Source organism: Syngnathus scovelli, chromosome 20 (genome assembly GCF_024217435.2).
Source record: "Syngnathus scovelli strain Florida chromosome 20, RoL_Ssco_1.2, whole genome shotgun sequence".
NCBI classification, from domain to species: Eukaryota; Metazoa; Chordata; class Actinopteri; order Syngnathiformes; family Syngnathidae; genus Syngnathus; species Syngnathus scovelli.
The window spans coordinates 5,380,325-5,395,000 of NC_090866.1; the positions used below are offsets into that span (position 1 = coordinate 5,380,325).

A 14,676-nucleotide genomic window follows, 5' to 3' on the forward strand; every position below is an offset into this window, starting at 1 on the left:
ATGTAAGATTCATCATGCCAGATTGAATTTTATAATTCATGGTGTCGTCGCCCCACGTCCCGAGGGCTGACGACCGCTCACCGCGGCCCCGGAGTGAATTTATAAAGAAATACCTTTAATAATGATAGATCATAAAATAAATACGCCGCGTTGACTCGAAATTGCAAACTGATTTCTCCCACAATGATGAAACGAGACGAGTAGCCTCATTTTTCCATGAATTGTTAAACGGGCCATGTGAGGGGTTGAGATGTTTCTGGAGAGAAAGCTCCTCAGAGCAGAAGGAAGCAAGATTCAATCAAACCAACGGCATCACTTCTGCCTGCCCCAGATTACCTCTTCAATTTCAGACCATTTTCTGTGCCCTACTTCTTTTTTTTTTTTTTTTTCAAGTCCATTCGTTCATATTGTCCCCCCGCTCTGCCTTCGCGGCCGTCCTTTATATGATCAGAACACTGTTGCTGCAGCAACCGGCTAATTTTTCTCCCAACTTCGATGCCAGATGAAGGCTGACAAATGTTTGAGACACTTGGAGATGTTTTGGTATATTTACGGAGGGTCGGTTGGCGCAACTCACTGGGCGGGGGGTCTCGACACTCCCCTTCCTCCAACGTGACATCATCGATGGCGATGTCGCCCTCGATGCCTGGTCCTCGGATTCCCTCGAGTACCACCTGGAAAAATTCAAGTGTGGAACTGAAATGTAACGCGGTGAGTGTCGACAAACCTCTTGAGTCATACAGGGAGGAGCTAAGTGTAGCCTGGGTAGTTAGCGCAAGTGTGATAGTCTTTAATGATTTGTTCTGTCACTTATTTTTTTAAATCAACTGAGGTGTGTAAAAGGTATTTAATAAAATGGCAGAAAAAGTTTTTACTTGAAATGATGCTGTCGGATGGACGCTGACTTTGGCCTGCTTCCAGCGCTCCCCTTGGTTACCGCTTAGCGACCACACAGGCCCATCTGAGCTGGTCAGGCCTTTTTGCTTCAATAAGGCGTTTAGCGTCCCTGGTGGGGGTGGGGGGAGGAAGTGTTCTTATAAGTCATGAACAATGTGACAATTTATTGTTTTATATCACAACAGTTAACCATCTTGTTTGAATTCGAGTCACGGCAAGTGTTTTGAACAGATGTCTACCACACAAACAACAACAACAATCAGAGCTGTTAAATCCTGACTAGACAATGATATGGCTTCTAGGCTCATTAATGGCACTAACATTCTTCAGCAGCGCCTACCGGCCTTTCAGACCTTTTACGTATTTTCATTTTGCTCAGATAGTCACCTTTGTCACGCATGCATTTTCAATTCATACCGACATTCAAAGCCCAGTCGAGAAGGTCAAACTCGAGATCTGCCTAGTGATACATTTTTAAGTCAGAGCTCTCAGTGCTCACATAAATTATTCCCCACCTCATGAAATTATCACAATGTTAAAAGTTTTTAAAAAGAACCTGAAATTAACTTATTGCACAACTAGTGACACAAGGCCAGTATGCCACTGTCTCTGCCTTTCAGACAAACTTCTTAGATAAATTAATACAAAGCTTAAACGTTGACTCATGATACATTTGACACAGTGCAACACTTGTCACGATACGGCATCACCGGCTTTCCGTGAAATGTCAGTCAGTCAGGCGTGCTCTGACACAAGCCGGCATGTTTAGACTTTGCTAAGCTCGCCTGATTGTCAGTCTCTCAAGTCTGTCTCTGAGTTCAGGATGTGTATTATTGGAGCAGATTCCTGTGAGTCAGAAAGGATGACAAAAAAAAAAAAATCACACTAGGATATTGTCTGGCTAAGACGCCGGCTGAACACGCCGTCCCTTCAGCGAGACCTCGTCTGGCGCCGGGCTTTGATCGGCAATGACGACACTGAATGCAACCGCATTAGCCCGCACTGAAAGCGCTCTGATTGCGCGAGTTCACTTTTGTCTCTGACAAGTCGGAGAGAGAGCGCGGCATGACGGCAGAACCTGGCAACGTTCTACTATACGTTCCTGGGTCTTGATCACAGAGGTACCACCCTCCTTGCTTCCGTCCTGGCTGTTGGTTGAGGTCAGACCTCTCCTCCGCTTCGCCACAGGCTTAATCCCATCAAGCCACGCGGGCACGGGCACCACGGCCCACGGGCCAACTTTGATGTGCGCCGAGCTAAACGAAGCATGACCCTAATCTCAGGTAAGCCGCCCCGCCAGCTAACGATAGAGGAGTTTCTTTCCGAGCTTTCCTGACTCGCCTTTCATCAGCAGTGTTGCGACCTGGAGCGCTGCCAAGCCGCAAATTGAGTCAACCGCACGACCCCAAATAGCATCTAAAAATTTCATAGCGACACAGCTACAGAGTAGACTAGGACTCGGTTTATGACAGTCTGGACATGAGCAGTTTGGAGGTTATGAATGGCACGCTACTTTCTGCGGCAGCATAAAAATACGTGTTCAGTCATGTCATCATCTGATCGGTTGAAATCGTTTTTGTGTTCATGCACACCCAAATCCAGTTGTACTGCAGTGCGCATTTTGCTCTTCAACTTTGTAATGTTATGTTTATTTTTTTTCAAAGCTACTAGGACGTTATGGATAGGCCAGCGTGCTCCATCTTGTTGCTGTAAATAATGCTTTATTTTGGTTTCATCTGTCTGGGGAACCATTTCCCAGATGGTCTGGCCCAGTCTTTGTTCTCTTTGGCAAAGACCAGTCATGAAGTGGCAGTCTTGCACAGATGCCAATAATTGAAGCCACAACTCTGCAGTTGCACAAAGCTTTTTCACATCTAAGTCTGCAGGATGGGGGTTATCTCACACCTATCATGCCAAGAACCTCTTTCCCGACCTGAGAAGCGAGTACGAAATGGAGCGTGGCCACAGAAGATCTGAGCCGGGTTTCACGTCCTTGACATTTAGCCCATTCATCATAACACGGCGCAGTCCGGGCACGGGCTTCGCCACAGACGAGCAAAGCGGGCAGGCAGGCGAGCGAGAATCTGGCTGGTGATCAATTTGAGCAAATTGGAAATGTCACGGCCTACTCATCCTCGGCAGGGGGCCCGGAGGAGCTGCCTTCTCTCTTTCCAAGCCCTTCCTTACAACTTTCCAGATGTTCACTCCGGACCTTTGACCTCCATACTTGCACCTGTCCTTACGCCTAAGGTCAGCCGGACAAAGGAAGTAACCTGAGATTTCGGAACGCCGTTTTGTACTATTGATGGCCGTGGAACTCGTGGGTGAGGAGTCACTTGTACGTGGAACAGAAGGTGGGGGGAAGTGAAACAGGTGCAGGGTGGTGATGGCAGTGATGCCGTTCGCGTCTCTCCAGACTACGGAGCAAAACGCTGCCAAATGCTTGCTGCCAGCGTCTTATCGAGGGAGAGGAGCGCAGACGTCAGCCCAGCAGTTCACAACAAAGCTCCCCCGCTGTATCCTGTGCCGTTGTTACAGGTGCCGTGTTTTTTTCCATTTTTCATATTAATTTTACAAAAGCATACCTGATAAGCTCAAGTTCATTTCCTGCACAAGTCGTAACGCAAGTTAACCTTTTAAGAGTTGACCGCCGTTCCCAGTCCGGTAATTTCCCCCATGGACCGGTTTTCCACATGAAACTGACTTGAAAATGAACTGACAAGACTTAATTTTCTGGTTTGTTAGGCCTAGAAATGTCAGAGGTGATGGTCTGTAACTCGGCAACACCAACAGCATCGGTGCAAAAAGCCGTCCCGTGTGTTGATAAAAACACCTGGTGGCTTTGGCATTGATGAACAAAGGCCAAGCCAACAGTGGTGCAGGAGACACTGAACTGGGAAAAGGTTTTCTACACCCCCCCCCCCCCCCCCCCCCCCTTCCTGACTGAACCATCACAAGACACATAATGCATGATTACACCTGTAATCTGCGCAAAGCTGCGAGCGGTTATGAGAGGTGCTCACTGGCTTAAACTGGCTGCGGTAATAATGTCAATCCTTTCCCCGCCATTGTACTTGCATCCCGGCTAGTCCGCGCCTTAAGCTCTGGGGAGGTTTTACATTTTTATTGCTTGGTGTAAAATACACCGTAAAGCTACTACATCTCGGGAGGAAGCTCGCGTAGAACCTGGGGGGGAGGGGGGTGGGGGCACCCAAATGTTACAACCCGAGTACTGTTAAGTGAAATCCTTAAACGAATCACTGCATATATATATATATATATATATATATATATATATATATATATATATATATATATATATATATATATATATATATATACAGTATATGTTGGATTTTGCTGTATATGAGCCTGCATTGGGACATACGTGATAATTTTTCAGCATTGTATTTGATTATTAAAATTCTGTTCTATGTATGATCTAGTCTCACTCGCACACACAAAAACACACACACACGCGCATCCAAACACCACAGTGTTTGTGGTGGGCTGATCGGGGCCCTGGCGGACCAAGTTCGAGGGGCTGACAAAAAGCCGGAAGAATGCTCCCTCGACAACTTTGCCACCTTCAAATTGTTCGTACAAGGTTGTTATCTACATTGGGGGGGTTGAGCGCCCACTTTTGAAAGGTTGTGCAAACCAGAGATATCCAGTAAAATATCTTGAGCCGGCACAACCCGACAGCCACACAAAAATCCTCTTAACAGCTGCCTTGAGTGGATGGCAAAGCGATGAGAAAAACGCCGTTGCCCGCAAGAAGGCAAACCCCCTCCCCCTCACGAGTCTTTCATCAAACAAACAATCGCTCCATCACAACAGAGACCGGGATACGGGCGCACGCTATTGTGCGAGATGCGCAGGTGGCGGATCGCTTCAGGTTCAAGTGCATTCATCCGTCAATTCACCCCTCAAGGCCGCCGTGACGGCCCACACATGGTGAATAACGTTCGCTGTGCCGTTTCCTCATTAATTGTGTTTATACACACCGGAATGATAATTAAGGTGCGAGGAGCCGTGAAGCTGGCTACCACATACGATAGGCCGGTCAGGGACACTTTGGAATATTCATATGGGAGGCGTGTTCTCTTACCTATGTGTTTCCCATACATGTGGTAGAAGAAGCCGAAGCAGTAGGCCGGCGGGTTGCTGATGCCGTAGGGGCTCTTGGGGGCAATGTTGAAATACGGACTGACCAGGCGCGCCTGATCCCCTTCCTTCCTTGGCCTGGACGTTTCGATGTACATGTAGAAACCTTCGAAGAGCAACAGAGCAAACTCAGAATTAAGACAAATACTTCTCTCATCTTTCCTGTAACGAGAGCCTCTGTTAGAAATGTTTGCGAGTTTGCTGCCATTATCGATCACAGGCAGCCATGACAACAGCCAATTGAGGCTAGCCAGCAGCTCCCACCCCCGACAGCCAAAAATGGAATATCTCTCTGGGCTGAATCTCAGATAATTATTCTCAAAGAGGAACAGGGACCAGTAATGAAAAGCTGGACATTTTGAGACCATTAGGTGATTAGAGCCAATGCATTATTTACTGCTTCGGCTGCTGCTGGAGTTGCGCAGAATTTCAAAGTCCCGTCATGGATACGTTACCTCATATCCTCCATTTTGCGACTCCACTGTTGAATACCTGATGATGAACACGCCGCATGCTAAAGCGGAATATTTATATTGTGAATATTTTAGAAATCCAAACAAAAATGGCAGCAAAGCTAGTTTGGGTGGCAGAGGTTATGCTCACCCTGCTTGGAGCCGGCGCGGTCGCCGCTGGGCCCCGTGTTGGGTGTGTACTTGGTGTCGCGGGTGGCAGCGCTGTGCCGCGTCCAATCAAAGTCATCGTTCTTGTCTTGGGTGAACATGCAGATGGGCTCCTCCTCGAAGCTGCAGTGGAACTCTCCTGACGAGAGTTACAAACATACAGTCAGTGTGTGTGTAGTGTATATTCATGAGACCTGCGGCCAGTATGTGTGTGTCTCAGGGGGATCTGCAACAGCAAAGCCCTAATTATGCCACCCGATGTAATGAACAGATTTTTAAATTAAGACGTGAACTTGGGCTGACTGCGACGTTGGCAAGCTCACGTGGGTGGCTTTCCTTGAGAACGAAGCGCTCACAATGGAGGGATTTGCCGCTGCGGCTTGGTTTGCCGCACCACAAAGACGCCACATGACTTGGACTGTATTCATATGTGCGTGTGTATGTGTGTGTGTGTATGTGTGTACGACTACACAGAAATCATGATGGATTGTACTCAGTCACAAGCACACAGCTTCCAATTATGTAAGTGCAGTTCTTGTTTAAATTGATTTCAAATACTAGGGAGCTTTAGAGTGCCTCATTGTTGGCCACAAGTTTGTGCACATTACTCAAAGAGAGGGAGGGGAAAAATACAGAATCACATAAAATAGAAAGTTAATTTAAGAATCAATGAAGTCAAATAATTTTAATGGAAATGTGATGTTAAAGCTGGCCACGCATACCCAAGATAGGACTTTTCCATTGGCAACTCTGTAAATCTGCATAGCTTGAATTTAGTAGCTGTGGGTAACGGTAACAACGGTAAACGGCCAAGCGGAGGACACGCCGTTGCCCGGCGGTACCCTCAAAAGAAGCAGCATTTAACATTCAGCGGCTGGATATTCCAGCCGCTGAATTTATATGCTAAATATTCATTGATGTATTAAAAACATAGCTGCCAACCATTTGCTTAGTTCCGACCTTGAGCCAAGCGGCGTGGGCAGACGCTAGTCAGGTGAGTTGCGGGGGCGAAAGGAAGAGCGAGCCGAAAGTGGTCGAGCGCCTGGTCAGGAGGATGCCGGAACCTCTCACCTGCTCGAGGGTGGGTGCGCTGTTTTTTAAAATAAAGCTCTGGCCCCAGGAGGGTTCTTGTTTGGATTAGATGATTACGGATGCTCCTCCATCCATTTTCCGAACATCATTTGTACGTAAAGCTAGAAACGCCACCTCAAAGCCAGGATGAGTTAGATTGAGATTTGAAAGAAGAAAAATGAAACAGGAAGTAGTTCTTTTTTTTTTCACGTAGACTGCGAGATGTTAAATTTGTTAGTTTAGTAAAAAGCAGAATGTGTTTAGTGAAAACACATAACCAGACAGCTGTTCACATTCTGAGTGGGACTTGAACTGACGGAGATAACTTCGGGGAATTCTATAGTGATTAAACGTGTTTGTCATTTCTTGTCTGGAAAAATAAAAGAGCCCATATAAATATGAATAAATATTCCCAGCAGTGCGGTGCAGCTCCACTCTCTCAATCACTTTAAGTGTGCGTTTTTGTAAAGTTGAGAGCAACAATGAGGAACGCCATTAAGTGGGAGTAAACACTCACACATACAAATCACCTGGCAGCATTCCCGTCAATATATATGGCTGGCAGGAAATGTTTTGGGTGCGTGATTGCTATGTGCGGGTGATAATGGGTGAGACTTCATACTTACTTAGGTGAGGGTTGATGGGAGCTGCAGAAGACAGAAGCAAAAGAGGCATTAGGAAAGCGTCAATGTGATGACTTCATGGACTGTAGTGGGCGTGTTACATATGTGTAAGGTCTTCCACATTTTGTAACATCCGCCGGGGGACATGCAAGGGCATTACAGTGACGTAATTGCTTTTATGTTTTTTGACTTTACACAATAAGTTGGGGCATTTCTAAGTTATTGTGTTTCCAATGAGGGAAAAATGTCTGTCTGCCACTTTGGACAACTTTAATAGGATTTTTCTTCCTGAGAAATGCTTTTAGCTCAAGGTGACTCCCATTTAGAGCACTAAGCCCATTTCATACATCTGCTAGAACATCAAAATGATTCGACATTGTGTTCGCTAAACACATTCAATTCCTCGCTCGTTCTTTCTGACCCCACAGTAAATAACTTTGGCGGCCATTTTAAGGGCACCGTTTGAAAGGTGGAGACTTCTACAACCAGTTGTTTTTTCTGCACTTAAAAAAAAAACAAAAAAAAAAACGTGTTTTCCAAGCAGGGTAAACAGCGTTTAACCTGCCAGGAAGATTCATGAGCATTTTCCAATGATCGATGGCTGACTGGCCAAATAGATGTGATGCAGCAGCTCGAGCGCAAAACTACGTAGCCGCATGATTTATGGACGCTCCCCTGCCGCGAAAGGAAAAGAGGGAGGGCTGGGGATTGATTAGAATCCAAACAATTAAAGCCGGTAATAACAAATCACCCCCACAAAGGAAAAGTTGTCCTTACGCCCATCGAGATACGGAGTGGATGCTGAGCTACTGTACCTAATGAAGTGTCCGGCGAGTGCCGCAACTGTGGGCGTGCGCTTGCCTTCTAAATGCTTTAATAATCTTTTATGCTGCCAATCCAAACCACAGCGGACTGTGCAGAATGAATAGCACTGCAGCATAGCGAGTGTGTGCAAAGGCGCCGCAAAACAAATATATTAAATGACCACTAAGAGCCTCGGGCCTTCTTTCCCGGTGCACCCTTCCTCCCTTCTCCCCTCTGTGCCGCTGCTCACAGATAATATGTTTTGTTGTCACGTATTATTATTTATTCTCTTGTTGTTGTCGCTACCTGCGGCTCGCTGGCTATTTGGTATGATCCGCGCGAATGTGTCTGCTCAAGCAATGCGTCTTCTCCCACCGAAGAAATCAAGCCAAGAGAGCCCAGCGGCAACTTGGCGGCAACTTTGCGTACACCCACAAATGGGATTTAACTTGCAATTTGATGCAGGGAAAGTGAAAACAAACGGGACTGTTGATGCAACTATTTCACACTATGCGTTGTTTAAAATGGAGGACTAAGAGCCTCACGCGATGACTGATGATGAAATGGAGACGCTCGCCAACGCAAATGTTTCGCGGCACTTTTCGCACGCTGCGGCAAGACGATCAGAAAAAAAACTGTGATACCCAAAAACTCGTCGCTTGACTCAACCGGTGCCGAAAGTAAATAATAAATCAGTGCTGCCTTGGTATATGTAACTCAAAACATATTTCTAATTATCTTTTCCATTGTATTTATTTACTTATTGTTGAGACTCCACCCTAATCGTTGCCGGCCTTTTAGAAGTACTCTTGGGTCTTACTTTGGCCGAGATAAATGAGCTCAGAACTACAATTGTGACAGTAGTTCTTGCAGTCCAAGCACACAATGATCCTCCAGTGCACTATTAGTGAATCAAATGAGGTTCTTTGGCTGGTAAAGAGCTAACGCTACATGCAAAAGCTTGCCAGAAAGCATTTTTAACAATCCTCTTTCATTACGACGTCATTAAACGGTGACTGCGCATACTTCTCGATAATAAACACGTCCGCTCATAATGACATCACACAAACGGCGCCCAAGGTGTATGTGTGTGTTTAATTTACTGCTGTGTGCACTCAAGTGTTTGCTCTCTGAAAATATATCGGAGCGGTGACCTTAAGAAAAAAAAAATTTTTTTTGATGATTGGTTGGCGAGAGCATGTCATTAATTTGTCTTTACCGGTATTTTATGATGGCAGAAACGTTGACGCGACAGGGAATAATCATTTCAGGCTTCGGAATAGATAAAGGCTTGATGTCCTTCGCTGACACTATGACCTTTTTTAGCTGTACCGGTCTTTTTTTTTAATTAAGAATTTGAAATGTTTTAGTCATAGACTGGAGTAAGGAAAAAAAAGAACCACTTTTAATATTAAAAAAAAAAAAAAAAAAAAGGAATTTGACGATGTTATTAGTCATTTTCCAAATACAGTCAATACAAAATAAATTACTTCATTGACTAAAAAAGGCATAAAAACTCACCAGGCTATAGATGACTTTTTTTTTGGTGACATATGAGGCTCGGCTTGCTGTGTTTCATATCTTGAGTATGTGAGCATTATGCTGAGCTGCCGTCGCCTCGTGCTGCAGCCTTCCCAGTGTAAACAAACGGCTTAAATATGTACTCCTCCTTCCAGGATGCCGTCTGAGCAGGTGCTGAGTTAGTCATTGTGCGACGGTGACACAACCATCCATCAACGCTCCAGCTGGGGACGCCGTAACTACTTTTCTTTTCTAGCCAACTCCCGGCCCAAAAAAAAAAAGCCTTTAACGAGCTTGTTGAAGTCTAAAAGCCACGGTGCTAAAACTTCACTATGGCGCTAACTCAGAGAATCTACACAACCCGACAGAATCTTGTATGGCTTGCGGTTGTGGTCCAGTCTACCAAATGTAAATACTGCTTCCATATTTGCAAAGTGAATTCTGAATTTTAAAAAAGTAACCAATGTATATTTAATGGCGCGCTTCGAAGACTCCATATATGTAGAGGGATCACATTCCAACAGAATACAAACACCATCTCGGGTTTTGCTGAAGAATGTGAGGAAAAATAATAAAAACACGCAAAATAATATGTAGAAGAGTTTTCTCCGTGTCAGTCGGCACGTCTTGTGGGACGAGTTGAGCGAGAAGAGTGCATTCATCTCAGACCTACATTAGCCCGTGACGCCACGCCGTGCGTGGGAGAACAGAAGCAGCCCTAGAGTGATAATTAGTCCGGTCTCTCGTCGGGCAGGCCATTCGCACAGAAGGAGAAGGCTCTCTTCTTCTTCTTCTTCCTCCTTTTCACTTGATAAATAAAAGAAGAAGAAATCTTTGTTTCCTCCTTTCTGGGCTCCCGCTCCTTCTGCTCTGTGCTAATTAGCCTCAATTCTCTTCATTCTTCTTTGATTGCGTTCAATCTCCTTGAGTTCAGCCAGTGACGACAATTTGGGAAGCGGGGCGCACACAGAAACCTCGGTATGCGTGTTCTCACTTATGCGGTGTACTTGAGATAACCATCTCAGCAGGACTATTCTCATAACTGGTGACCGTTTCTTTTAATGCAAAATCCTACAAAACTCAGGCTCCAATTTGCGACAAAACCTTCTCAAAATGTCATTTCAATTTGAATGACGGGGAACTTTAGTCACTTGCTGATCTCTTTGCTCCTTTGACCCAAACTAAACATTAGACTCACACAGTGTATTGAAGCGCTTCCGAGCTCTCGTGCAAAGAAAGCCGGCGATAAAGGTCACGACGGAAGGAAGTGATGAGTCGCTTGATCAACATTCATTTGGCTCAAACGGGGAAAAGGAGCCAAGCAAGCTGATTTCCAGCTGTCTACTGATGACTGACGATGTTGGATGCAATTCTAATTATTTTAATGAGTTCACTTTTTCCCGCCCGGCCCACTCTCTTGCATATCATACATACAAATGCGTACAAATGATATGTGACGCCAATAAATTGAAAACTCACCGCTGTAGGTGACGATCCTCACGGTGGAGTCGCCCTCTCCGAAACGGGTGATGGGGGTAAGGCGCACCTCGTAGGACTCGGGTTTGATGAGCTCGGTCAAGTTATGGGTGATGAGCTCTCCCTTGTTGATCGTCCAGTTCACGGGAATCTCCTGCTCCCACCATCGCTGCTGTCCCATCTGTGACGATGACAAGCAAAAAGTCATAAAAAAATAAAATAAAGCGGAGTCCCACTGGAAAGTGTACCAAGCCACCTGTATTTTCTTTTTTAGTGGAGAAAAATCTCACAGCACAAATTTGTTTGGCACCAGCTACCAACTAACAGATTTGGAGTACTATGAAACCTGAAGCTTGTTCAGCTCTCCAAATTACGTTTTTAATATCCCATTTTTCACAATTTAGAATATAAAGTGAGCTTAACTCCATTGAGTTTAGCTGCAGTGGATGAATATCACAAAGGACATTTTTTTTTCCCTGGCGCTGTATTTACATTCAAGCCGAGCAAATATGCATCTCTTTCAAAATCGTCGGCAGGATGTTCCCTCTCATCTACCAATTAACCTCGTCTCTACCCATTTGTCGGGACGTGCCAAGTTCCAACATTAAATGCTACACAACTAAAACAATTTTCTGTTGACAGCTCACTGCTCATTAAGCACATTTACTTTCCAAGTAGCTCGCAAGCCTTTGAATTCACTTCAGAGCTCATCAGCAAGGGTGTATCACGTCTGCCTGATTGCAATCCAGGTAAGGCTGCAGTCACTGCTTCTAAGGACAGCTCGTGTAACTGATGGAATTCTGTATATCACATGGCTAAGCTCTGGCTTCTCCTCTGAGGTTCGCAGAGGCACAAACAATGATTTGCCGCAGTAGCGGCCGCGGAGGTTACGCGAGTAAGCGAGCTTCGTTTTATCCTTGAGAATAACTTTAACGAAGCGGGCAGCACTGCACAAAGACCAGAGACGACTCCCGCATCCGAAACAGAGGCGATGCATGCGTGCCCTTCTCAGTCCCGCTCGGCCGGAAATCCAATGGAATAGCGGCGCGAATGCTCTGAATGAAGTAATTACTTGGAGTCTGGAGGATATTCCGCTATTAGACGCTTTTCATTAGAGCTAATTTTGTGAGTAAATCGACAATGGAAATCTCACAACTCACATGTTGTCTAACAAGATAAAACTGAGTCATGGTGACAGACACAAGTAATCATTGACTTTATGGCATTATCTTGTGTAATTTAAAAAAAAAAAAAAAACACGACTGCTAAATACTGTTAACTATGACTGGTTAGTGCATAACTGTTGGTAGTTAGGCACTTTATTACTATCATCGTGTTCATCCATGTTGATTTCATTGGCAAATTACAGCAGCTACAAAGCGGGAAGAGCGAGCCAAACTGCTGGACATCCCGAGGCCATTTATAGCGGGATAATGGTTCAGCGGCAGACACGAGTGAGGTAACCCAAGCGTCCCTTTCGCTCTGCATTCTAGCTACTCCCAAGGGAAGCTGAGGCCAGATGAGCTCTGTTGTTGTTCAGCTTTTATCAGATGCCTCAACCAACCTCAGCAGACTCCTCTTGATGAGAAGTAGCAGCGGCTCCCCGGGGATGTTCTCCCGCCTCACGTAGTCCCCGAGGAGTGCCGCCGATTTTCTTGCGACGACGGCTCAGATTCATGATCCCATTCCGATTGGCTTGTTGATAGAACTGAACTAGCTAACAGATCTCTAAACGGTGAGGCAGATGTGAAAACTACATCAAGTCAAACGATACAAATATTACTGACTATTGACCACTGAACACATCCTTGGGTTATTTCCTTTGTAGTGTGACTCGCTGGAATAATTTTGAAAATGTATCATCTACGGTTCTTTGTTCAGCATGGCTTTAGCACTTGCCAGTTCATTAAAGGAACACAGCTGGATTCCTTCAACGGCACCCATGATGAAGGCAGGCAATGTATCCAACAGCTACTTGAGGCTTTTATTTTATTTTATTCATGGCTTTTTTTATTGCTATTTTTTCATTTTTCTTCCAATATGCAAATACTGCTGTTGCCTTCCAGAACATTGGATGAAAATATTAAACACCCATCGAATCTAAGAGTTGTCATACCTTGTGCAATTGAGAAAGAACAAAAAACAGCCAAACCTTTTTTTTTTTTTTTTTTTTTGCATTTTTATGTTTTGATACATTAATGATCACTGAATCCATAGCACCCGGACTCAATTAAGGTTTTTGTTCACACGCCATTACCGCTCATTCTGGACAAACTATTGATTTAGTGTCATCTGATTGTGGCTGGGCTGCGCGAAAATTTTTTTTTATGGTGGAAACCACCAGAATTGATGGCTGTAATATGCAAGCGGTGGGAAAACGTAAGCATTGTAATGTGACAGCGGCTGCCGGTTCGCTGTTGATTGCCGACACGTAATTAGTGTAGCTGGTATTGATCGACGTGCACAAACAGGGCTGACAGATCAATTTGGGACACATGATGCGACCTGCTCCTGCCAGATTTGTTTGTGGGAACAAATTCCAGCTCGTGGGAATATTTTCAAATGAGACCGGGCGTTACCTATTTGACAGGTGTCTCGCTACAGTATGTGTTTGTGATTTATTCCAGAGCTTGCCTTTTCAGACTTGCATTTCCGCCTTGAGCGAAACTGTCTCTCAGCAGCTCTCTTCTGAGGCCACGGGAGACATCACAAAACAATTCAATACAAAAGGGAGGGAGAAAAAAAAAGGCCAAGAAAATGATGAGAGCCGTTATGAGAAATGTAACTCCTTTGCCTGTTTTGCTTGGCAATTGTCTCAACAACAGTGTCTCTAAACAAGTAAGAACAATTATTAGTTTAAAAACAACACCAAGATTAAATCCTTGCCCGTATAAAAAAACGGCTTTCGTTTTGCTAAATTGCTGCCTAAAAAGTTTGCCCGCAGCAAATAATCTCCTTTCTCAAGAAAGAGAAGGGGAACGATTTGCCTGGCAGGAAACAAATAATGGCCACACCGTCGACTCTCCTGACATGCAAAGAGAATAAGGTGGAAATGAATTTATTCGCTCCAAACACCAATTCTGGGCCGAACTAAATGGACTAGGGATGTTCTCTTTGAATGCAAAACAAAACAAAACAAAATTGAAATGTTAATGAGATTTTCTGAATTAACGCACGTGCTAGCACAAGGCGGAGAGCAGCTGTGAGCGGAACCGGCTTAAGGAAGCGTCGAGCCTGGCAACTTCTCAGACAAAACCAGTGGTGAGTGGCTTTGAGAAAGCGTGAAATCATTTTCTTAGCAATTTTCAAGAGAGAGCTGACGGTGAACAAAAACCGTGACGACACAAACACGGACTTGGAATGTTTGCCGCAAACGCGCAACACAGCGTCCCCTTTTTTTTTAGCGTGGAAACCTTTTTATCTGAACTGGCGCTTGGATGTCGGCTCACATTGGTGCTAACCTGTAAATCCGTCGTATTAATGCGGCCCGGCAGGCG

At 45.0% G+C, this 14,676-nt stretch overlaps 1 protein-coding gene and 1 long non-coding RNA gene across 6 annotated transcripts in view; one reads left to right on the forward strand and one right to left on the reverse strand.

The window, feature by feature from the left end:
- Positions 1 to 14,676, reverse strand: part of LOC125989892 (MAM domain-containing glycosylphosphatidylinositol anchor protein 2) — an 83,355-nt gene that overhangs the window by 4,694 nt on the left and 63,985 nt on the right. For all 5 annotated transcript variants that reach the window (XR_011085921.1, XM_068649133.1, XM_068649134.1 and 2 more), the window contains 6 exons: positions 11,183 to 11,360; positions 7,382 to 7,402; positions 5,668 to 5,823; positions 5,009 to 5,170; positions 876 to 1,006; positions 578 to 674 (listed from right to left, as the gene is read on the reverse strand). Coding sequence is in view for 4 of the 5 variants with exons in the window: in XM_068649133.1 (XP_068505234.1) it covers positions 578 to 674; positions 876 to 1,006; positions 5,009 to 5,170; positions 5,668 to 5,823; positions 7,382 to 7,402; positions 11,183 to 11,360 (745 nt within the window). In the remaining variant the exon portion in view is untranslated. The remainder of the gene's footprint in view (positions 1 to 577; positions 675 to 875; positions 1,007 to 5,008; positions 5,171 to 5,667; positions 5,824 to 7,381; positions 7,403 to 11,182; positions 11,361 to 14,676) is intronic.
- Positions 11,360 to 14,676, forward strand: part of LOC125989907 (uncharacterized) — an 8,121-nt gene continuing 4,804 nt past the window's right edge. The window contains exons 1-2 of the long non-coding RNA XR_007488741.2: positions 11,360 to 12,638; positions 12,720 to 14,676. The exon at positions 12,720 to 14,676 is cut by the window's right edge and continues 4,804 nt beyond it. This is a non-coding gene — a long non-coding RNA (uncharacterized lncRNA). The remainder of the gene's footprint in view (positions 12,639 to 12,719) is intronic.